The 24,219-nt window shown below is 37.1% G+C and overlaps 1 protein-coding gene across 2 annotated transcripts in view; it reads right to left on the bottom strand.

Annotated features, from left to right (window-relative positions):
- The window catches only part of LOC124789967 (PAN2-PAN3 deadenylation complex catalytic subunit PAN2), a 297,298-nt gene that overhangs the window by 220,193 nt on the left and 52,886 nt on the right, over positions 1-24,219 (bottom strand). For both annotated transcript variants that reach the window (XM_047257502.1, XM_047257501.1), the window contains exon 8: positions 4,559-4,655. In XM_047257502.1, coding sequence (XP_047113458.1) covers positions 4,559-4,655 — 97 coding nt within the window. The remainder of the gene's footprint in view (positions 1-4,558; positions 4,656-24,219) is intronic.

Genomic DNA, 24,219 nt, shown 5'->3' with positions numbered 1-24,219 from the left:
GATGTAATGTGATGCACTACTTAATAATCAGACAAAGAAGTCCTGAAGCAGTTCAACAAACAAAAAGTAACCTACAAATCCCATCAATCTATCAAAGAAAATATGATGATGAAATACCCCTCTTTAAGTAAGAAAGCGTAGAGAATCTTCAAACATTCTTAGACATGATAGCAATTAGATCAACTGTGCTCATCATTTTTTTGAGACAGTTTCATCCAAATTAAATTACTTTCTGCAAGGATAATATTATAAATTACCATAGACACTAAACAGTCTTAGAAAATGTAGCATTAAAAGTAGTAGTAGTAGTAGTAGTAGTAGTAGTAGTAGTAGTAACTGTGGTGAGATTGAGTGAAGAGAGGATCCATCAACATTTTAGGGTTAACATTCAAAGATAAATTACGTAAAAAGAGATGTTTCGAAACTTTAAACAATAACCATTTCTTCAGCTTCTCTAACTCAATACTAGAAATATGCATTCTCCAACTGTCAAAATGACAATCTGGTTTCACCTTTAGATTTTTATATTATTATGAATACTTATCAAGTAACTGTTCTGAATATGTATCTCTTGTTTACTTAAATTTTTTACAGATATTTACACTTTTGTGATTGTGTTCACCAGTATAGCAATCTCTGGTATCAGATTTTGATAAGCAAAGTTTAAATATGAATGAATAGCAATTTAGACTGGACTAATCAACAGGCAGAAATAAGTCACAAGCAATTTACCAAATAAAAATAATAGATTGCTACAGCAACTTGCTTTGACTCATTTTCATGGATGGGATACTAAGTAGTCACAACAACTTGTCTAATTCTGTTAACTTGCTTGGTATGCAAATGAGTATTCACCACAGTTATTTTTCCTCACTCTTGACATACAAAAGTGATTTACCTATTATATACCTGTAATTATGTATGACCTGAGATTATTCAGCTGCTGAAGACTCAATATCTGACAAATTAAAATTCGACAAAAACATCAAAACGTTAATTTTACAGCAGTGCTATTACATGAATGTCGAATCAAATTTATCATAAGATACCAACTGAAAATATTAAGCTCTATCCCAGTTGATGGCCAAAGAACAAAACTAGTATTTGAATATCTAACAAAAGTAGTTTCTGATAGTTGAATCCTATGATGCAGCTGACTTTTGCTTTGATGAAATACATCGTGTGATTCAACTGATATGATGAGGAAGTGTTACAAAATTATTTCATTGGTTCATGCCACAGATGTAACAACAGTCCTTTCACTACTACAGCTTGTATATCTGCTAAATTAAGGATAGGGTAACATGAAAGCAAGATGAAAAATATGTAAGACATACTTCATAGTCTTTATTGATCTTATAACAAAGTCTTTGCTACACTCACTGAAGCAGTGATTTTAAAGCCTTTAAAGAAGCTGGTAGTACAATATTCTTCAGTACAGTAATGATAAATTAGACACACAGCACTACAACACTGGTTATGAAACTTCGGGGGTAAAAATGTAAATCAGATCTAATATATGCAGAATATAAGTTACAGAACAGCCCTTAAATATATACAAATTTACATAGTGAGATAAGTGTGATATTAAAGTAGAAGTATGAAAACGTTTATGAAATAAAATATGATTAAAAGCTAACTGGGTTTCATATTTTTACATTATAATCTGAGCAGCCCAAATTTTTGTCACGAATGTGAATACTATACTTGTATTTGGAAAGTATGATGTAGCACCACCACTCAAAATAATAGAATGAACTCTATTTCCAAGCAAATAGGGATTAATTGTTCTCAGGAATATTAACGAACAGATTTGAGAAACCCAGTCTTTGAAACAAAAGAAACAAATACTGAAATAAGTATTTTCAATTTCATAAAAAAATTTGGTTTAGTTAGACTTTCCACAAAACTCTGCACTTCATATTGCACTGCCATTTTGTCTTCTTTACACAGACTTGAATTCTCAATGTTTTTATAACGTACATTTCATACTGGTCACAATTCTAAACATTTACCAAAATGATTACTCAGTCTTTTTCTTGCATTTCCATCTTATGGGTGTTTCAGTACACTTATCACCACAGACAAGATACCAAATTGTAGAAAAAGTAACAGGCCTTCATGGAATAGACTTAATATTTTCAGCAACCTAAGCTTCAGTTACATGTGTAATAAACAACACAAATAATATTGGTAATGCTTGCACTTTATAGCAATTTGAAAATGACAGTTGCAATGTAGCACATAACAGCCAAGGCTCCAGTTCAGGTTTGGTTTGTTGTGAGTGCTTGCTCTGATTATAATTTTAATATTTCCCATTTCCTCCATCACTGATTAGGAAAACTGACCTCATTAAGAAGATATTTGGGGCTAACAATGACTACCCATGAAATACTCTTTAACATACATGAACATTTTTCTCTTCAACCAGACAGTTAAGAAAGGTAATTAATGAACAGGATTTCATACCCACTCACAATAATCAAGATGTCAGGCTTTCTACTCCATCACACACACACACACACACACACACACACACACAGACAGACAGACAGACAGACAGACGAGAGAGAGAGAGAGAGAGAGAGAGAAGGGGGGGAGGGGGGAGGGGGGAAGGGGGGGTTGCGCAACCTTCACGAATCGGTTCCATGACACTGAAAGGGGGGGGGGGGGGGGGGGAGAGAGAGAGATCATGCCTTTAATAACACAAACCACTCACACGGTGCAATACTTACAATGTCAATCATAATTTGGAAACAAGTGACTTAACCTTCATTGGATAATATTGTCTTTGGTATAGAACAAGCCTGAACCGCCTCACAAAAAATAAACAAACAGCATAAATTAGAAAGGAATATGCTTTTGACTGTTGCTTGACCAATTATTAAACCAATATTGTCATGCAGCATGAGTCAGTTGAAGTTGAAGTATAGGTGGACATGAGAGACAACATTAAAACGGTGGCCTTTTTTAACAGTTCAAATTAGCTTGTCTGGAGAAAAGCATTAGCAAAATAGGAGACACAAATCAATGAAAACAACTCATACATACGAAGTTACGTACTCATTGCAGTAGGAATTGCTGTAAGTAAATATAAATCCAAAATGTTGTTTCCTTGTTTTCTTCTTAGTAGGCCTCTTGCATAAAAATTAAACTCTCGTGCACACTGATAATCAATGCAATACAAATCAAACAGGAATTAGTAAATTGCCAATCAACAGTGAAATAAGTAGGGCAGTGTTCTCATTCTAGTCAGCTGCTCAATTTAAACAACTTGAAAACTAAGAGACAACCAATGATCAAACCAATCCACAATTATGTTAATGACAATGAAGAATAATGATAGAAGCAATTGGACTAAGTGGATCACAAAGTTATACATACATATCTTGGAAGAGACAGGGGGGGAAGTGTCTTATAAATTGTAAGTGTGGAGTTCTGGAAAGTAATAATTACAGCAAACAATATTGTAGTTTTAATACAGTCACTCACAGACAGGGACAGAGAAAGATATTCACTCCTACACAATCACCATCATTCGAAAAGAAAAAGAACACACCCCATACAGCATTACGAATATATGAAAACCAGAATTTCAAATGTGTAGGGAATATTGTCAGTCTCAATTGATAAATTTGTGAACTCCTGGCAAGATAGCTGCCAAAACCAGTTACTTAATATGAAGAATCTTCTCAGTGTCAGTCAATAAAGATTCAAAAAAGTTAGCAAAGGGACTCAAGAAAGATTCTTACACCCAATGCTCAGCAGTCCGTTATACACTGTCAGCACCTGAGTGGCAAAATGTTTTGCTCTAACTCTAACACAATAATATACAATAACAATAGAAATATTTTATGACTAATTTCACAGCATACTATACCACTCTGCTGCTGCAGTGGCCAGTAAAGACAAGGACTAAATAACATATTCAATCCTTAAATATGAGATATCACAGACCATGAGAGATTATTGTGAGTAAGTCACTAATACTTTAAAGTGATAAATATTTCAATCACCTGTTTTACAGGTCAAAATTTGTGCAGCCCAAGAGCACTTTAACCTTAGAGTAATGTATCACATAATATAGGAATATGTTCTCTTGCAAGAGCTTAAACTAATAAAATAATTATAGGGTGATTCTGTGTACGAAGAAAAGAAAAGAAAAGAAAACTCCTTTTCAAACACGCTTAACGTATAACTAGCAAATGGATAATGGCAATTCTCAAAATTTGTTTTTGTGCATCAGAACTTACCATTTCACAAGATACGTAAGTATTCACACATATACAACTTAAATTTAAGACATGTTGCACCAGAGATGTCTAAGAGCAAGAACACCGAAAGTGAAAGAAAAGAATTACCCCAATCACCATGGTGAAATTAAGTATAAAAATTGTACTATTTCGATATTTCTCAAATGAAATAATACAAATAATTTAGAAATGAGACTAAAATGAAACGATCATTATTACAGACGACATCTAATATTTATATACATTCGAGTGAACTGAAGCTATGTAACATTATATGTACGATTTTTCAAAATCTGTAGTCTCACTTGATTTCTTCGACTGCTCATCGGATTAGGAGCATAGCCGATGGTCCCCTGCATCTTCATTGTCCGCAATATTTCAGGGTTGATTGGTGGTGTTCGCCTAAAACAGAAGTATTTACTACCTGTATGCTTTTACTACGTACATATTACGAAAGAAATGAACATAAATTTTCAATAGTAAACAAAGTTTCATTTTTAATGTTATTCACAGAATAATGAAAATATTTTCTAGTATTGTTGAATAGTAATAGTTTTGTAACAGAAAAGCCAAATACCTACACTTTATACATGTCAACAAAAAAAAAAAAAAAAAAGTGTACATTTCCTTCTCATCTACCTCATTATGTCCCATGACCTAAGTAAGCTGAGAGCTGGGGTACATGTCATTCAGCAGCATTTTTTATGCTCTTTTTCATGATATACAACACAATGTACGTTCTAACAAAGAAATTTAAACAAAATACAAATGGAAATTAAGAAATACTTTTTTTTCCAGAAGTACCTAATTTTAAATTTTCAATATATTTCCATAAATACTTAGTACTGTTATATACCAAACGGCAAAATATAAATATGGGATGATTCTTGTTTCTTCCACTAATAGTCCCATTATGACCAAACCACCTTTTAACAAATAGGAGTTTAATTAAAATATACAGAAAGGCAACTACAAAATATCAGAAATATAAAAATATCTTCTTTAAATGAAACCAATTAGCATCTCCTATAATTAAATTAAGTTGATTACTTAATTTAAATTTATACATTTTAAAGTAAATAGCTGATTAATTGGTAAAACAAAAATATTGAACAGGGGACCCAGAACTGCAAATTTAAATAAGGTATGAAAAAAGTATTGCTGTAATAATTCTGGTTCATGACACTTTGACAAGAACTTTTAAATACAAAAATTAAATACATGATACCTCATTTCGAATAGCAGGTATCTATAGACAGCCAAATCCAACACAATAGGTACTAACAATTTTAAAAGTATCACTAACCTGATGAAAAGATTAAATTTTGAGTTGAAGGCAGTTTCCCAAAAAATTAATCTCTGAAAAAATTCTCTCTGACCTTCAAGGATTACATATTAAAAGGCTGATTACATTTTAAAAAGGCCAATTGGGTTTCACTTACAACAGAAATGTATGTTATCCTAGTCTAAGGAAATTTATTTACTTTTCTGACAACATCCCCAACTGACACCCACAGAACACCTGCATATATAGGTAAGAGAATAGATAAGAATAGATGTAGCTGGTCTACATGGATGAAGGAAAGTTATTTTCACTTTATCAGGTTCTTCACATTTTTCTAAAATGTACCCAAGCCATCAGTTTTTGTCTTGCACAATGGTGACCTATCCTGATCTGTCATGTAACTTAGGTCTGTCCAGTAATATAGTTGTCTCCCTCTCCCAGCAGTGTACAGCATCTGAAAAATATTTCACTAGTAACTTTGATGTAGTGTTGAGAATGAATTAAAAATGACTGAATGAAACTGTTGTGTTCCTTTGACTGCTTCTTCAATCTGGATTTTTAGGAACACTTCTAAGCAGTGTACTCTTCTTGAGTAAAATAGCAAAATCCATTTTTGTTATGTTATCTGCTGCCTAATCAAATAGATCTTATGGGGTTTGGGTCTGGTTGCAGTATGCCCTTCGCAAACTTGCAAAGGCTGCCAGTCTCTTAATGGAACTCCCTACTCCACTGCTTTGTGTGCTACAGCTAAAAAGTGCAACTATATTTTTTTAGTCATTTTCATGAAAGCGAAGGTTCAAAAAATTTTTCTTATTTTGTATTGGGCAGCAGAACTGTTTGAAAAAATAGTAAATATTTTTTGGAAGCTTTTGAAATTTGTTAGATATGAAATTAGCTTCTTTTGAAAGCTGTAAACAGCTACTGTATTGCACTCCAGGCAATCATAAATAATGACAAAGCTCACATGCGCAATTTTGTCTTCCTGTCTATAATACATACACGAGTTCCTCAACCTTTACATAAAAATGGAATAGAGATATACAAAAAAAAACAACATTTCACATGTCTTCACTGTTCATAAAACCAAAAAATTGCAAGTTTGTCAATAATAATTTAGACTTTCTGAATTTGGGTTCCCGATTGTAGCATACACCAGTGCCTACCAAAACACATCCACTTGCACTGATGCGCGCATGTATCTGTCGTGGCATACTGTCTATCAAATCAAGGTACTGTTGGTCCAGATTGTCCCTCTCCTAACGATGATTCGATGTAGACATATCCGTTTTGTGTGTCAGCTCATCCACAATCAACCCTCTTCAATATATTACAGGCATGTTCGATAGGGTTCAAGTCTGGAGAACGTGTTGGCCATTCTAATCTAGTGATTTCATTACCATGAAGGAATGCATTCACAAGATGTGCATGATGAGTGCGAGAATTGTCATTCATTAAGACTAATTCCTCATCACCAGTGGTATATACTGGTCCCACAAAATGTTACCCCCAAAACCTGAGGGAACCACCACCTTGCTGCATTCACTGGACAGTGTGTCCAAAACGTTCAGGCTGAACTGAGTGCCTCCTAAAACATCTCTGACTATTGGTTGAAGGGATATGTGAGTCATGTGTGAGTAGAACTTTATGCCAATTATGGCAAGTCCACTCTGCAGGTTGTTGGGCCCATCTGTACCACACTGTATGGTGTCTAAGTGACAAAGAGGGACCTTGCCATGGACATTAGGAGTTAAGTTGAACATCATGCAGCCTATTTCGTACAGTCCCAGTCTAAACACTGATGTCCTCAGGCTGCACAAAAATTATTATTCAGCATGGTGGCATTCCTCCCTTCTCAGTGTTCCTTTGATCTAAAATCCATAAGCAGTGTAATCAGCTGCAGTAGTAGCCTATGGCGGTTGCAGCGAGGCAAGTAATCGGCAGTTCCTGTACTCTGTACCTCATCCTTGTCCAAACAGAGTACCTTTGGTTCACACCAAAACATCTGGAAACTTCCCTTGAGAGCCCTTTTTGACAAGGTTAACAACGCGGATATAATCAAACTTCAGAATTGACCTTCTGGGCATAGTGGAACTGCAGACAACACAAGTAGTGTACTTCTTCCTGGTGTTATGATTGGAACTGATCGGCTGTCTTACCCACTCCGTCAACGAAGTACTGCACATGTATGTTTGTTTAACTTCTATGCAGGTTGAGTGACATCTATGAACAATCTAAGGTTCTGAGTTATTGATGCAACATACGAATTCAAAATCAGTCCTCAGAAGACCTTGGAACCAAGGTGATACAATGCTTTTTTTTGTGTGTTGTATAATGAAAGGATGTATAGTGATTTGTTGGCTTGTTCAGTGGTAACTCTGAGCTTCATCTTGTGGATCTGTGAAAAATCACATGTAAAACGAATTCACATTCATTAACATTTTCTCTTGTTGAGTTAAGGAATGCTCTATTGCTTGGCAATGACATGCCATACCATAAAGGACATCTTAGTACAGAATACGTCTATAAATTATTCTGACATTCTGTACATTTTCTAGGTTACAGTGGTCAACTGACATCCACTGGTGGAATTTCTAATTGAATTTTCATTGAGACTGTCTTGTAAAATTTTACACATTACACTTTCTCATGTACAGTACTTACAGTTGTTACAATCAACTGATTATGTGTTGCAAGGCATTTTTGCAATGTACTGCTTGTAATTGTTTAAGTTGCCATTTATTACTGATTTTATTTTGGCATTTCCTATCATTAATTTTATGTTTTGGCAACTTGGGTGCACACAAAAGTAGTGTGTGCCACTGTCCCACTTGGTCTCAACTCATCAAATTTACAGCAACCTGTGTTTATATTGGAAACTTTTCTTTAAAACATTTGTAAGCTTATTTAAGGTTACACAACCTTAGACCTTTTTTATATTTTGTTGTACTTCCACTTGGTTCTGTAATAATCATCCTGCAATCTTTAATACATGGCACTGTCCATTTCCTATTTGTAAACAATTTGGATCGTAGATAATCCTTTCTTCCAATTTTTTCAGTTATCTTCCTGATACTCAATTTTTCAGGTAAACTCTTAAAATATTTCAGTTTTTTGCCCTACTTGTAGAATTAAAAAAAACTGGTTTTGAGATTTTGGAGAATAGATTTGTCAATATTGGTATCATTATTTGACAAATTTTCAGCATCAACAGAAAGTTGACATTTCATGGACTAACAGATTTTTCCACTTTTGATTTGGCATAGTGTCGATATAATTTTTCCTCATTATCAACTGGGGACTTGCCTAGTTCTTGAAGTAATGTGCCAAATGTTTTAACAATCACTGGAATTTTAGTGACGCCTAGGTCTTTGTGCAGGATGATTACCTTCGATCCAGGCGAATCTTCACCCTCAGCATTTTATCACTGGCTGTATTTTTCAACTTGGTTATATCCTTACTACATTTATCACAAATCATGGAGCCATTAGGTATTTGTGGAAGTAACTGAGGCATCCACACTATGACATTTCTCAGTTTTTTTTCTGCACCTCAAAATTATTCGATTTCTTCAATGGATTATAACACTGTACTCTTAAAGTGATTTTTGTATCAGTGTACAACCTATAAAAAGTGCAGTGCTGTAAAACACTCCTCCAATTTACAGTTTTACTTGTAAATGAACTATTAAAAAATACCAAGTTCTATATAGTCACTGAATGATTGTACATACAGTAAGTGCATGGCTCGAGGCAGATTGTGTTTGTTTCACCTTGTTCACAGCCAGCATGCATAGACAGGTACCAACTTGCTCAGCCTTCAAACACTGGCTCAAGTCTGTATAAATGGAATATGTATTTTGATTAATCTGTTTGGACCAGAGCTATTACATCAATACTTACGATTTTTTCATACTTTATTTAAATCTGTAGGCCCCTTGTGCAATATTTTTGTTTACCAGTTACTATGCTATTGGTTTAAAATGTATAAAATTGAAGTAAGCAATCAATTTAATTATTAAATATGCTCATTGGTTTTGTTTTAAGAAGTTGATATTTTGATATTTCTGATATTTTTGTTACCTTCCTGTATGTTTTTATTAAATTCCCATTTGTTAAAGGTAGATTTGGTCAAAATGAGTGTGGAATAATTTTTCTTTTAGCAACAAACCCATTATCATCCCATATTTACATTTTGCCATGTGGTATACAACAGTACCAAGTATATTTGGAAATGTACTGAAAGTTTTAAATTATGTACTTTTGGAAAAAAATTAAAATTTTTATTGTATTTTGAAAACATTCTTAATTAAAACATATGCTGGGTTGTATATAACTGGAAAGAGCAAAAGAAATGCTGAAAAAATGACATTTCCCAGCTCTGAGCTCTATTAAAACACGTTATGAGACATCTGAAAAAAGTCTCGTCGTGCTTTCTTTTTGCCATGTTTGAAAAATTTACAGAGTCATATTTCAGAAACTGTTTGACGTAAAAAGAATTGAAATTTGGTATTTTTCTTAGTCTCAGCAGCCACTACGAGTACAACAGGACCTCAATTACCCAATATTCAATTAACCGAATCCACTGATTATTCTACCATGTACATGTCTGACCGTTGTTCTGTACTCCGCACTGAACAACATACCATCATTATCAATCAATTTTAGTTCTGTCATGACTGGTGTATAAACGTGTTTAAGGATATTCAGGAATACAGTCACTGAGGAATGTAATAAATAAGAAGTGCAGGGAAGCTAAAGCCTAGTTTACAGAACGACACTGGGTTGCACGCAACTGTACTATCAGCCAGGGCGCATGTGCGACGCTCATTTGCGCAACTCATTGGCAAAACTAAACATTTTTGGTTTGTTACAACTCTGGTGACACTAGTTGCACGAGTATTGAGGTTAGGTGTGTAGGTAGAGAGTAAATGAAGTGAAATATAAAGTGGTGAACGAAGGAAATTGTTCGTTTCCTGGGTATAAGTTCTATGTACAAGTGTGTCGTAGGATTTTAATGATGTTGACTACCAAAACAAGCAGTGATTTGCTGCTGTGCTTGAGACTGTCATATTCAATCTACATATGGATTGGTAGACAAGACTTGAGCTGTAGAGCAAAATCCTACCAATTAAAATTATAGGAGTAAATACACAAACGATACACGCAAGCAAAACGTCTTACTGCCAAAGTGATAAGGAATACCACTGAATCCATGATAAGAAAATTACAGCAGTGCATCGATACCAATGGTCATCACTACAAATACGTTCTGTAAATGGACACTCATGCCACTTTTGTGACCTTCATTGACCTTACTGTTACATTTACAAAAACAAAGCTGACCTTCATATCTACGGCGCGACCCTATCAAAAGTCATTATGGCCCGTTTTCCCATATATTTGTCCCGCAAACTTTTCAGCTACTGTCATACTTTCAGAGTTATTCTAGATAGCAACAGTTAGTGACTTACCCTGTATAACCAGACATTGAATTCAATATCCCTTAGTGCATCTGCAAATTGCATCATTGAACAAAATATGAGATACACCATGTTCTTGTTTGACACAATTGTACCAAAAAACTTCACATATAAGTAAGAAATTTAACTTCAGATTTTGTGCGTGTTAGTATGTGCAAGTTTATGGTAGATGTTTTATCATCTACACCAAATGCTTCCAATATTCAAGACAGATGTTCTGTCAATACTGTAGTCGTATGCTTCTTTGAAGTTTACAAAAAACGAGAAAATGATTGAAGAAAGAGCGAGACAGGGCTGTAGCCTTATCCCCAATGTTATTCCATCTTTACATTCAGCAAGCAGTAAAAGAAACCAAAGAAAAATTTGAATTGGCAATTAAAGTTCAGGAAGAAGAAATAAAAACTAAGAGGTTTGTCGATAACATTGTAAATAGGTCAGACAGCAAAGGACTTGGCAGAGCAGTTTAACGGAATGGACAGGGTCTTCAGACGAGGATATAAGATGAACATCAATAAAAGCAAAACAAGGATAACATAGTTTAGCTGAATTAATTCAAATGATGCTAAAGGAATCAGGATAGGAAGCAAGGCACTGAGTAGTAGATGAGTTTTGCTATTTGGGCAGCAAAGTAGCTGATTATTGTTGGAATAGAAACGATATAAAATGCAGACTAGTAATGGCAGAAAAAGCATTTCTGAAGAAGAGAAATTTATTAACACTGAATAAAGATTTAAGTGTTAGGAAGTATTTTCTGAAGGTATTTGTCTTGAGTGTAGTCATGTATGAAAGTGAAACAGTTCAGATTGAAAAAGAATGAGCTTTCAAAATGTGATGCTACAGAAAAATGCTGAGGACTAGATGAGTCAATCATGTAACTAATTAGGAAGCACTTAATGGAATTGGGGAGACAGAGACAAGAAATTTATAGCACAATTTGAGGGGGGGGGGGGGGGGGGGGGGGCCCTCTGTTGATAGGACACATTCTGAGACACAAAGGGATCACCAATTTGATACTGGAGCAAAGTGTGGGTGGAAAAAAGCAGAAACAGAGACCAAGAGACGAATACAGTAAGCAGATTCAGAAAAATGCGGGTTGTAGTAGTTATTCGCAGATGAAGAGACTCGCACAGGGTATAACTGTGTAGAGAGCTGCATCAAACCAGTCTTCAGACTGAAGGCTGAAGGCCACAACAGAAACAATCAGAGCACATTAGGGGGAACCAAGTGACTTAGGGACAGCTTCACCTTCCCTTATATGAAAAATTTTTCTTCAAGGAAAAAACTAACATAACAAAATCACTCAATACATATGTTTCAGTCAACAGACAGCTGATATTTCTACTAAGTCTTTCAGATTTTCCCATGTCTCTAAATTTCATGGCTAATACATGTACAACTAATTTCCTTGAGACTTCAACGTTTCAGAGAAACTACCATAATGAACATACCCAATTAGACTATATCAAAACCTCAGCATTAATTTTTGCTTTAAACAGGGTGATTTAGCACTCTTCGTGGTAACAGGCAGGAGCTGCAGTACGTCACATGTAAATTCTTATGTTGAGATTATTTTAGAAAATGCACCAATAGCCTAAAATAAAGAAGATATATGATAATTAACAAAGTTTGTGTGCTCTGCACCACAGTGCAGAAGTACTCTGATTATGCCGTATTAGTTGGAGGTAACTTTAACCTACGAAGTACAGACCAGAATGTACCTGGAAACAATGCAGGCAATACGCGTAATAATCCTGTAGCAATAAAACATAAATGAGAAAATAACACAAATATATAACTTCAGTCGCAAATAAAATGCCACATTTAAAACAAAAAACAGTGCACATAAAAGTGTCTGCCAACAGCAAGATGTGTCTAAGGCTTTAGGATGAAGACGATGCAATACTTTGTAACAGAAAACTGCTTTTGATGAGCATGATGTCACAACTGTTCACATTTCTAACAGGTCACTGGAAAATACTAAAAATGGTGGTGTGAGAAGTGTTACTTTCAAAGTAAATTTTTCTTTCACACAAGATGAATTGTTACATGTGAGACTGTCTGGCAGAGGGAGGGGGCAGAAGAAAACAATGCATGGATTATTTGACTCCCGTTAAAAACTTTTCACTGAGGATGAGCCAATCAGAAATAGTTCAGGACCAGAAGACCAGCCATTTACGCCATTACCGTATTTACTCGAATCTAAGCCGCACCTTTTTTCTGGTTTTTGTAATCCAAAAAACCGCCTGCGGCTTAGAATCGAGTGCAAAGTAAGCGGAAGTTCTGAAAAATGTTGGTAGGTGCCGCCACAACTAACTTCTGTCGTCGAATATATGTAGCGCTACGCAGGCATGCTTCACAGGCACAAAGACAAATACTGGCACCAAAACCTCTGCGTCAGTAAATAAATAAAAAAAAGGTGGAAGACGAGCTTTTTTTTCTCCGCCCCGAGTTTCGACCACTGCATTTTCATACATTATCCGACGAAGTAAATACAAATTCCGTATTGTTCCTCTTCGAACGTAGCAGCATTTCAATGTACTACGAAAATCCGACTGGCAAGACTGTTTGGGATATTTGTCAATATGGCCAACTCTGCTTTCTGAATTTTTTCCTAACTGTGAGAAGAAATGGTTGCTAATAGGAACTTTTATGAATTGTGAGTCACATGCAGTATTCTCTTCACCATAAGAATAATACGAATATAAACATTTTGCCATGTATTCTTTCGTGTTTGCTGCTATCTCATTTAAATCCTGCCCGCCTAATAAACTATGAAACTAGAGTGAGACAACAGCAGACGCGGAAGAATATACATACCATGTCATGTTTATATTCGTATTATTCTTATGCCTAATAGTGATACAGTCAGAAATGAAGCACGGCAATTGACTAGATTTTTAAATCTAAGATGACTAATTTCTGTGCATAATGTAATGTACTAAAGAGGCGTCTGCAAAGATTTTCAAATGGAAAAAATTTTCACTAAATTCTCGTCAAGAACATCTTCTATCATACGCAGTCTATTATTTGGTTCTTGTTGATCATTATCAAAGAAAGCAGCAGTGTAAGTAGCAACGAATAGCAGTCTCTTGACAATGTTTCGCTAATGAGACGATTCCTCTTTTTTTTAAGCAGCGGTAGCGTGCACAAAAGCAAGCCATGCCGCAAGCGGTGACAGGCCGTAAACCCTCATTTTCAGAATGCGACAAACAATGCATGACACAGTACAGTAATGCATTTTCAGCTTTGAGTGACGGAAACACCTATAACAAAGAGAACTGCACTTGTCAGATCAAAGAAAAATAAGCAATCAATTCAAACCAGACGAAGCATGTGATAAAGGAAGGGCACCTGCTTAAATACGGACGGAGCACCTGACGCATAACAACGGCTACCTGGTAAAGCTTAACTGCTAAGCTTACGACTCAAACCAAACTACTACAGCCGTATCGTCGTTCATTCAACCTAAATTGTGTCTCATATTACAATGGACCAACTTTGTTTCGATTTGGAAGTGCGGCCTAAAACTTTTCTTTCCCCTTGAATTTCGAGTCTCATTTTTCAGGTGCGGCTTAGATTTGAGTGCGGCTTAAATTCGAGTAAATACGGTACTTAAAAGTTCTACTGGCATAATTGTGTTTAATGAATCAAAGTGTAACACACGCTATAAAGACCAATATTATATGTGAAAGCTTAGCTTTTCTTGTAGCTATACTGCACATATATTAATTTAAACCATAAACTTTTCCTATTTGCATGTTTGTGCTACTTAATATTGAGTTTCTACTGACTGACTACACCACCTGTCTTATGGTCTGAATATCTGCTGTCTTTGGCTGGTGATCTCATTTGACATGACAAATGATGGACTGACAGAAGCGCATTGTGTAGCATAATCAAGATTTCAGTGTTTCAGAATCTACTAGCCTGTATTTGGTGGAATTTGAGTTTATGCTTTGATAATTTGAAAATATAATGTTGTACCTGTTGCTGTACATCAACGGCCTTTCCAAAACGCATTGTTTTTGTAGGGTTTAGTTTCCTAAAGTGCTGGAAAGTTCTACTTCTTTGTATAAAACCTTTACCATTCAAAGGATTGATACATTTTACAACTCTGAGGGAAAGTATACTGTCACTTAAAATGGAAAAAAATGTACTTTCACCCACAGAAAAAGTGTTTTTTTAACAGAGAAAATGTGAGAATTTTTTTTTGTCCGCATAAACATCCTGTTTTATCAAAGTCATCCTACATCTTCCTACAAATCACACTGACAACACTTTAAAGTACATTAAAATATCATAAAGAGTTGTAGATTTCTTTGACTGACACACACACACACACACACACACACACACACACACACACACACACGATACACCTAAAGTTTTTCCAGAGAAGGAACAGCATTTTCTACCCTCTTTAAAAATTTCTTCTCTGGTGTGCATGCCGTAAGTGCCAGGAAGGTCAAGAACTCTTCATACATTTCCATAATTTTTTCATCCCTTGAATAAAATTTAACACCAACACAGCATCTGAAATAACAGTTGACTCATCCAAAGCCAAAGAGAACCACTCTAAAGAGGGAAGCTATGAGATCAGACGACAAGAACTTGCAATAGACTTTGAGAAGTGAACAAGCATGTAAAGGAAACAGTAAGAGTGAAATACGGTTTTTCCACTATCACTTGCAACCATCTGATGAGGACATGTAATGTGAGGGTTTGCTCGCAACACACTGGTAGGCCAAAACCCATATCCAACCTTTTATACTGGAAACGGCTTACCTAAAGAAAGGTTAGAAGTATGATAACGGTAACAGTGATGGCGCTGCAACTTATGTTGCTAACAGTCATCTTGGTGGCCATTCTTAAATACAGCATCTTGGATTCAGCTCATGAAGTTTAAATAAGAAAGAGGTCATGTGGCACATGATTTTGGGCTAGACTTTCCCAAACAATAAGGATATGTACTAATTTTTTATTTTTCACCTGCCTGTAATCATTAACAACATGTGTGGTGGGTCATTAGGCGCACTTGCTCACAACTTGCAGACTAGGGCACGCAAAGGAGATGCCTGCGCACAATGTGTGTGGTGATGAAGTTTGCGATAAATGTGGTATGAACATCCTAAACAAGAGATGGAGTTCCGTAGGACGAGGACTACAGTTAAAATGTTTGCTGAACCACGTGCATCCCAATAGAAAATTGAGTACAAGACAACGAGCACTTTCATTCACTGGAAATACGTTCAGCCCTACATGGACAAACAGGCAATAAATCTGATGTGCATTGCAAGGACATGTGAGAAGCTGCATGCATGAAAGAGCATGCACATGTCATACGGTAGTGACATTTACTTGTGGAAGATGGTGTTTGGTTGTGAGGTTACCGAAATTGCATGTAATCCCATGCTGTGGTACAAATATCAATGACAAAGCTGACACAGAAGTACCCACCAGATGACACAGCTCCGATGTACACTGACAGGCATATTGCATGAGAGTTGTCGAACTTGTCGGACCAACTTTCTGAAAGGGATGCTATCATGTTGGAAGGCCAGACATTGTGTGATAGAGTGCTGGACAACAGGAACATCGTCTGACAGTGATACGACTCAGTTGCTGCTGCAAAACGTGTTCCTATGAACCATCACCCACTGAAAGCCTACGGCAACAGGGAAGTACAATTGCAGACAATGATGATAAAACCATAAGCTACAAGGTACTGCAAGCCTCTGGATGTATACTTTTTTTTTGCCAATATAAACTATACACATGCTGCATGGAAGAGTGTGAGAATCGTGCCATCTATCTGCATTACAGACTCTTCATTTTTAGGTTTAATTCTTTTATATATAATCAGTTATGTGCACCACAATATCAATGTATACACCACTATGCATGGAAAGTGTCTGAAAACTTGGCACAGAATACTCCTCAATGTATTGGGTATCAACTCTATGCGGGAAGTGTGTGCACTGCTCCCAACTGTGAAAAGAGTGTGGTCCTGACCTCCTCCTGGTTTACACAGCCACTTTGCTTCTCCCAACACATTACTACGCTGTTTAGTAATTTGGGTTGTATGGGTTTGTAGAGTGTATCTGTACTTGTTACGTTGCTGTATGGGTTGTGGGTGCCTGACGCTTCCTTTTTGTATTTTCCGATTTGGCATTCTGCGTATATTGTTTTCTTTACATACCTGTTCACCACTCAAAGTCTCATCTGCAGATCCCACAGTTTCCCTTGTGCAAAGTTTGCTCAGATAATTAAGTTAATATATTTTCAGCAATATCTTTTACTCCAGAATGAGATTTTCACTCTGCAGTGGAGTGTGTGCTGGTGGTGGTGGTTGTTGGGATGTTTAAGGGGGACTAAACAGCGAAGGTCATCAGTCCCCCATTCCAAAAACAGGAGAGCCGATGTGTGCGCTGATATGAAACTTCCTGGCAGATTAAAACTGTGTGCCCGACCGAGACTCGAACTCGGGACCTTTGCCTTTCGCGGGCAAGTGCTCTACCATCTGAGCTACCGAAGCACGACTCGCGCCCGGTACTCACAGCTTTACTTCTGCCGGTACCTCGTCTCCTTTACAGAAGCTTCTGTAAAGTTTGGAAGGTAGGAGACGAGGTACTGGCAGAAGTAAAGCTGTGAGTACCGGGCGTGAGTCGTGCTTCGGTAGCTCAGATGGTAGAGCACTTCCCCGCGAAAGGCATAGGTCCCGAGTTCAAGTCTCGGTCGGGCACACAGTTTTAATCTGCCAGGAAGTCCAATATCTTTTACTGTTCAAGCCACCATGTTTGCTGAAAAACTTATGTTTTCACATAAATTAGTGTTTTCTGGACATTTCTTCAGTTGCTGCAATCATGTAATCCGTTATTAATTTGCCGTCAATAAATGCTTTTCCATACTTTGCTATTGGGTGAACCCCGTGAAAACTAACACAAGTTGCTCCTTCTTGTTCAGCATTTACTTCCTCAAACATCTGCTGAAACTTCAAACTGCATATCAAAGATGCATATATTTCTAACCGTTGGCTTCTACTAAAAACTGAACAACTCTGAGAATGTTTAGTCGGATAATGACTATTTTGTGTTCTTTGAGAGTTAATGTTTCAATGCAAATTACATACACTGCCTTATTATTTGACTCAAACTGAGCGAGGTGGCACAGTGGTTAGCACACTGGACTCATTTGGGAAAACGACTGGTTCAAACCCACATCCGGCCATCCTGATTTACGTTTCCCATGATTTCCTTAAACTGCTTCAAGCAAATGTTTCCTTGGAAAGGGCACGGGTGACTTCCTTCACCATCTTTTCCTAATCCGATGGGATAGATGACCTCGCTGTTTGGTCCCCTCACCCAAACCAACCAACCAACCAAACATGACTCAACCATGAGATATTGACGTGCTTACTTGTCTTCTGTTCCTTTTCCATAATTACATGAATCCCTGAAAAAATGATTTAACTGCAGATTAAAATTATGCCAGTTAATAGAATTGGAAGAGTTCTGCGCAAATAATTCCATAGGATTTTATCTTTAGGCAATTTTAATTCAATTAAATACTCACTGCATCTTCACTAAGAAACAGTAGTCACAAAAAACACTAGACCCACTATATTTTGCTTTTCAGATGATATGTTGACACTACCCGCAAGATGGTGCTGTATTAATGCAAGTAACTTCTCTACTCTCTGGAGAAGTCACTTCTATACATTTAGTATCGACAGAAGTCATCTTAACAATACATAAAGCACAGCATGCGCATCAACTACAACCATGGCAACGAAATGACCTGGCACTTGCCCCTAAGCGCTAACAGAAATTGTTGAGTGGAGTCCACCCCCTTCTCCTGAACTAAAGATTATCTCTATCACCATCTAGTCCTGAAACGAAAATTTACACGTAATTCAACACTACTGTATGATGAACTACAGTCTGTTCAACTATTCTTTAACTGTGCCAGCAATGACTTCTACAATACGTTGTAGGGTCAGTATTGCTTAGCGTGTTCGGTCATTTCTCCAGGTCCAAAACTGATGTCAATAGTTCAGCTTCTAACAGTTTTTTTCAGTCTTCTCTAAATAATTTATATCGCTTTTTTTCAATAATGTCTTGCTGAACTGATGGTTTCATAATTCTCACACCAGCGAGTATTTCCTTCCTTCTGAAAGTCAGAGGATATTTCCACCCATTAGCATGTGAACAGTTTTGTCTTGTACATTCTGTCACAGCTCTCAGTAATTCTAAGGGAATGTCTTCTACTTCAGGTGTCTGGTTTTGATTTAGGTCTTTCAGTGCTGTCACGTGCTTCTTACATTATCATACCCCCTTCTTCATGTTTACTTACTTTTTGCTTCTTAATATTCTCCCCAAGTTACTTTCCTGTAAAATGACATGCATACTCCAGTCACCTATCAGCAGAATGAAAGAAACCAATATCATCCCAGACTGCAACAACTCAAACACATCCTGCATCAAGGCTCCAATTAATCGTTGTGCACAGAAATGAGTAACGACCTACACACAACCCTTCCCACTTCTCATAAAACATAATCTATACAATACTCTAGTTCATTCTGATACCACAACTATTAACTTTTTGCCACACACATTTTACCACCATGGAAGACCCAAATGCCAGACCTGTATGATACATACACACACATCGTTCTCTGATCCCATCACAGGCTTAACTTATTTGAGGAGGGGCCACAAGTGAAAGCAGTTAAGCCATATACCAACTCTGATGGAATTTTTGCTCATCATTTTATGCATGCAAAGCCACCTACCAGCTGTCCAAACACACTTACGTCCACTGCCGAACTATGGTCCAGAGCACAGCAGACCATCCAGCAGCTAAACATATTGCTGAACACAACATGATTATTTCCATGGCTGCTTCACAGCCCATGCCATATGGTACATTCCATGTAACATTGGCTTTTGTGAAGTACTTATAAGGGCATTGTCTTTACAACATTTTCTTTCATACCGTAACCCTCCTGTTCTCAAACTCTGCTAACCTCTGCCCCACCCCCATCTCCATCGCTGCTCTGTAAACTTAACTTCACTCACCCTTAACTCAAGACCTGTTCTCTGAGGTCTCATTTTTCCTCTGTTCTACCTCCCTGATAACCAAGCTTGATGGTGTGGGGTGCCACTTCTTTCCATAGCAGGAACTATTTGGTTGTAATCCACAGCAGCCTATCAGCACAGCAATACATTGACTATTCACTTTGCCCTGTTTTGTTGCCCTTCATGGTAAGTCACCCTCGGCTACAGCAAGACAATGTCTGCCCGCACAAGGAGAGTTTCTACTGCTTGTCTTCCTGCTTGCCAAACCCTACCTTAAGCAACAAGGTCACAGGATCTCTCCCCAATAGAGAACATGTGGAGCATTATGGGCAGGACCCCATAACAAGCTTGGGATTTTGACAATCTAATGCATCAACTGGACAGAATGTGGCACAATATCCCTCATGAGGATATCCAACAACTTTAGCTATCTATTCCAAGCTGAATAACTGCTTGCATAAGGACCAGAGGAGGACCAAAGCGTTACTAACTTGCTCAATTTTAGCTCTCTTGTGAAAAATTATCCATTAAAAAAAAAAAAAAAAAAAAAAAAAAAAAAAAAAAAAAAAAAAAAAAAAAAAAAAAAAAATTATATTTCCATTCCATTTGATTAATTCCTTTGTGGTGGGTCTATTTTCCTATCTTAAAATGTGTTATAAAAATGTGTGTGTGTGTGTGTGTGTGTGTGTGTGTGTGTGTTTGTTTCACATCTCGTCCTAAGTCACTGGATGGATTTCGACCAAACTTTGTACACGTATCACTTGCACCCGGAAAGAATTGCTGTGCAGTTAAGCAGCACCAATGTTTCATAGGTGTGGGGAAGGTGGGGGGGAAAATGTAACTCACAACATGTTAATTCCCAGACTTTATTCAGCCAGTATTTGTTGCAAGTCACTAAGTGCCCTCACTGTCAAACTTTACGTAATTTAAACCCTTTTTTAAACTTTTCTCCCTGATAACCCCCACAAAACGATTTAAGGGAAAAGTTCATTGCTTACTACATTTTCACAGTTCATGCAGTAAAATTGGGACATCAGACACGACATTTAAATTTACTACTTCTTTATTGCCAACTGTATTTGCAGCATTTTACACAGTGAAACTCCGCTTTTACACTTTTCAAGGGACTTCAAAAAATGGTTTAAAACGCAGAAAAATGAAAAATTTCGGAAACAATGTTTTTGCTGTAAAAGTTACGTATAGGATACCCCCTTGCACTTTATGTATGATATATGTACATAACAGGCATCAAAAGACTTGACAGGGACCTGTTTATTATATAATTAAGGTTTATTATCTAATAAAAACTGCTGATTTAACAGGAACTGATAACTGTCTGGGAAGTAGAAACGTTTGACTCAATTTCATATGTCATAATTATGTTTTAGAAAGCTTACAGCTGTCATTCATTATTTAAATAATGAAATACTGCACTAGTTACATATTTTTTCATGCTTAGCATGATGCATTTTGAGAAATTTTTCTCATTGTCAAGTGCAAATACGTCCATATTTTGTGTGGTGTTTGAATATGTGTTATTCTGCGTCTCTTGCACTGTAGCCGTCTTTTCGGGTTATCAGGTACTGTGCCCCATTAGTTATGTAGCAAACCCCCCCCCCCCCTCCACACACACACACACACACACACACACACACACACACACACGAGCTATTACTCGCATTGTTTGTGTAACAATACAAAAAATACAAAGTGTACAACTTTGCTTCCTCCGTTTTTTCCCCAACATTTGAGGCTTTAATAAAACAAATTGGTTACACACGTGTCGTTTGAAGTATTTTCCATCGCTGGCCACTACTTTCTCCCATCTTTTGGGCAGTGTATGAATCCCACATCGAAAAAATTGATCATCTTTTGAAGCGACCCACGAATCGATCCAATTTGTAACTTCTTCATGAGATCGGAAGTGTTGGTCAGCCAGGCCATGCACCATTGATCTGAACAGGTGATAGAGGGAGCAATGTCTGGAGAATATGGCGGTTAGGATACGACTTTCCATTTTAACGTTTCCAAGTACGATTTGACCTCTTTTGCAACATGGGGTCGAGCATTGTCATGCTGCAAAATCACTTTATCGTGCCTCTTGTTGTATTGCGGCCATTTGTCTTTTAATGCTCTGCTCAAATGCATTAATTGCGTTCAATAACGAGTACCTCCTAGTACACAATGCTGAGCTGGTCCCACCAAATGCAGAGTATGATCCTGGAGCCGTGAATATTCGGTTTGGCTGTCGACTTTGAAGCATGGCTGGGATATCCCCACGATTTTTTGCATTTAGGGTTATCATAATGAACCCATTTTTCGTACCTGGTCACAATGCAATGCAGAAATCCTTTCCGTTTTTGCATCTGAAGCAACTGTTCACAAACACACAAATGCCGTTCAACATCTCTTGGGTTTCAGCTCACAGGGGACCCAAGTTCCTTCTTTCTGAATCATGCTCATAGCTTTGAGACGTTTTGAAATGGCTTGCTGTGTCACTACCACTAATTGTGCCAATTCTTCTAGAGTTTGACGCGAGTCTTCAATCAGCGATGTCTCCATTTCTGCATCTTTGAAAACCCTCTTTTCCACCATTATGCCGGTCTACGACATTAAAATCACCGTTCTTGAAGCGACGAAACCACTCACGACACATTCTTTCACTAAGAGTGTTCTTACCATATGTACTTCAGAGCATTTGATGAGACTCAGCTGCTGTTTTCTCGATATTTAAACAAAACAGTAACACCTTCCGCAAATGATGAGAAATGGCTCGTAAACTGATATTTTCAAGCAAGAACAACTTTATGATGCAGAAGACACTAATCGACTAATGTTTGAATGTGATTATATTGACTGAGGTCCAAGCTAACTGCTTAACGTCTGCGAGCTGTTTCTTTTGACCGCTTCTTACCGTTGTTGCTACCTATCGGAAAACAGCGGAAGCTAAGTTGTACACCTTGTACATACATAAATTCTGCACTTGACAACGAGAATAAATTCCTGAAACACATTTTGCTCAACATGAATAAAATACGTAACTGGCACTGTGTTTAAACTAAAAACATTTGAGCATTGCAAAGTGAATGATTGTGTCAGCTAGCACTCCAAGTGGACATAATGCGAAAACATGCTAAATGTGGTTCAACAAAGGTTTCACGATGATCACAACAATCACAAAACTGCGTTTGCGCAGTAGAGACAGTTTAGAAATGGTTGTGATTGGTCAAGATATATTCATTCGAACAAACCTAGTTACTCCCCTCCGCTACCATGCCAAGTAGAGCTTGGCAACAGTGGGAGATACGGCATGAATTGTTCCAACTTTTACATATTTACTGGTTCAAATCCATTGAGTAGAGTGCCGTGGTGTCAAGAAGCTTAACCATAAAAAATTTGCAAACATTACTGGATGGCCAACATCATTTTTTCTCCACAAACATTTTTTCGTAATGCGTAAATTGCAGGAAAATTATAAATATGTTGACCCAAATCGGGTGCAAATCAACACTGTGGGCATAGGAAATTTGATGGGACTGATAAATGTTGTAAACGATGGGGAAAACATTAATTATGAGAATGTAAAAGTGGGGTTATATAGAACCTCACTGAATGTATCCATACAATTATATCATTTTATTGCATACAGTTTAAGAGATATGGCATCAAACATTGAGCTGCGTGAAAACTAAACTGCAGGACATCTATGTGTATAAATATTTGTAAAATGTGTGACAAGTGAGTATCCAGGCAAAGCCACAGACAAAAGACTCGTGCACCCCTGCACTAATTTTAACAAAACTTAAAACTTCATGACCATACTACTTAATATCTTTAAAGATATACTGCGAGCGGGCAGCCTAGTGTAAAAACAATCTCCCATCAGGGGGTGGTGATAATATGATAAGGGAAGGAGACAGGAGGGGGTAGACAGAGAGCAGGATGGAAGAGAAGGTTAACATAGAATGGTGGTGAGGAGACAGACACAAGATGGCGAGAAGGAGATTGATTGATAGAAGATTGGAATAAATATGTACCAGGGACTGTCTGGCGCTCAGTTTGTATCAAATAAGTGCTGCTTACCTCACATTTGCAGCCAATTATTTACTACCTCAACATGAA

The sequence above is a fragment of the Schistocerca piceifrons genome, chromosome 3 (genome assembly GCF_021461385.2).
Source record: "Schistocerca piceifrons isolate TAMUIC-IGC-003096 chromosome 3, iqSchPice1.1, whole genome shotgun sequence".
Lineage (NCBI taxonomy): Eukaryota > Metazoa > Arthropoda > Insecta > Orthoptera > Acrididae > Schistocerca > Schistocerca piceifrons.
This window is presented reverse-complemented; position numbering and strand designations above follow the sequence as displayed.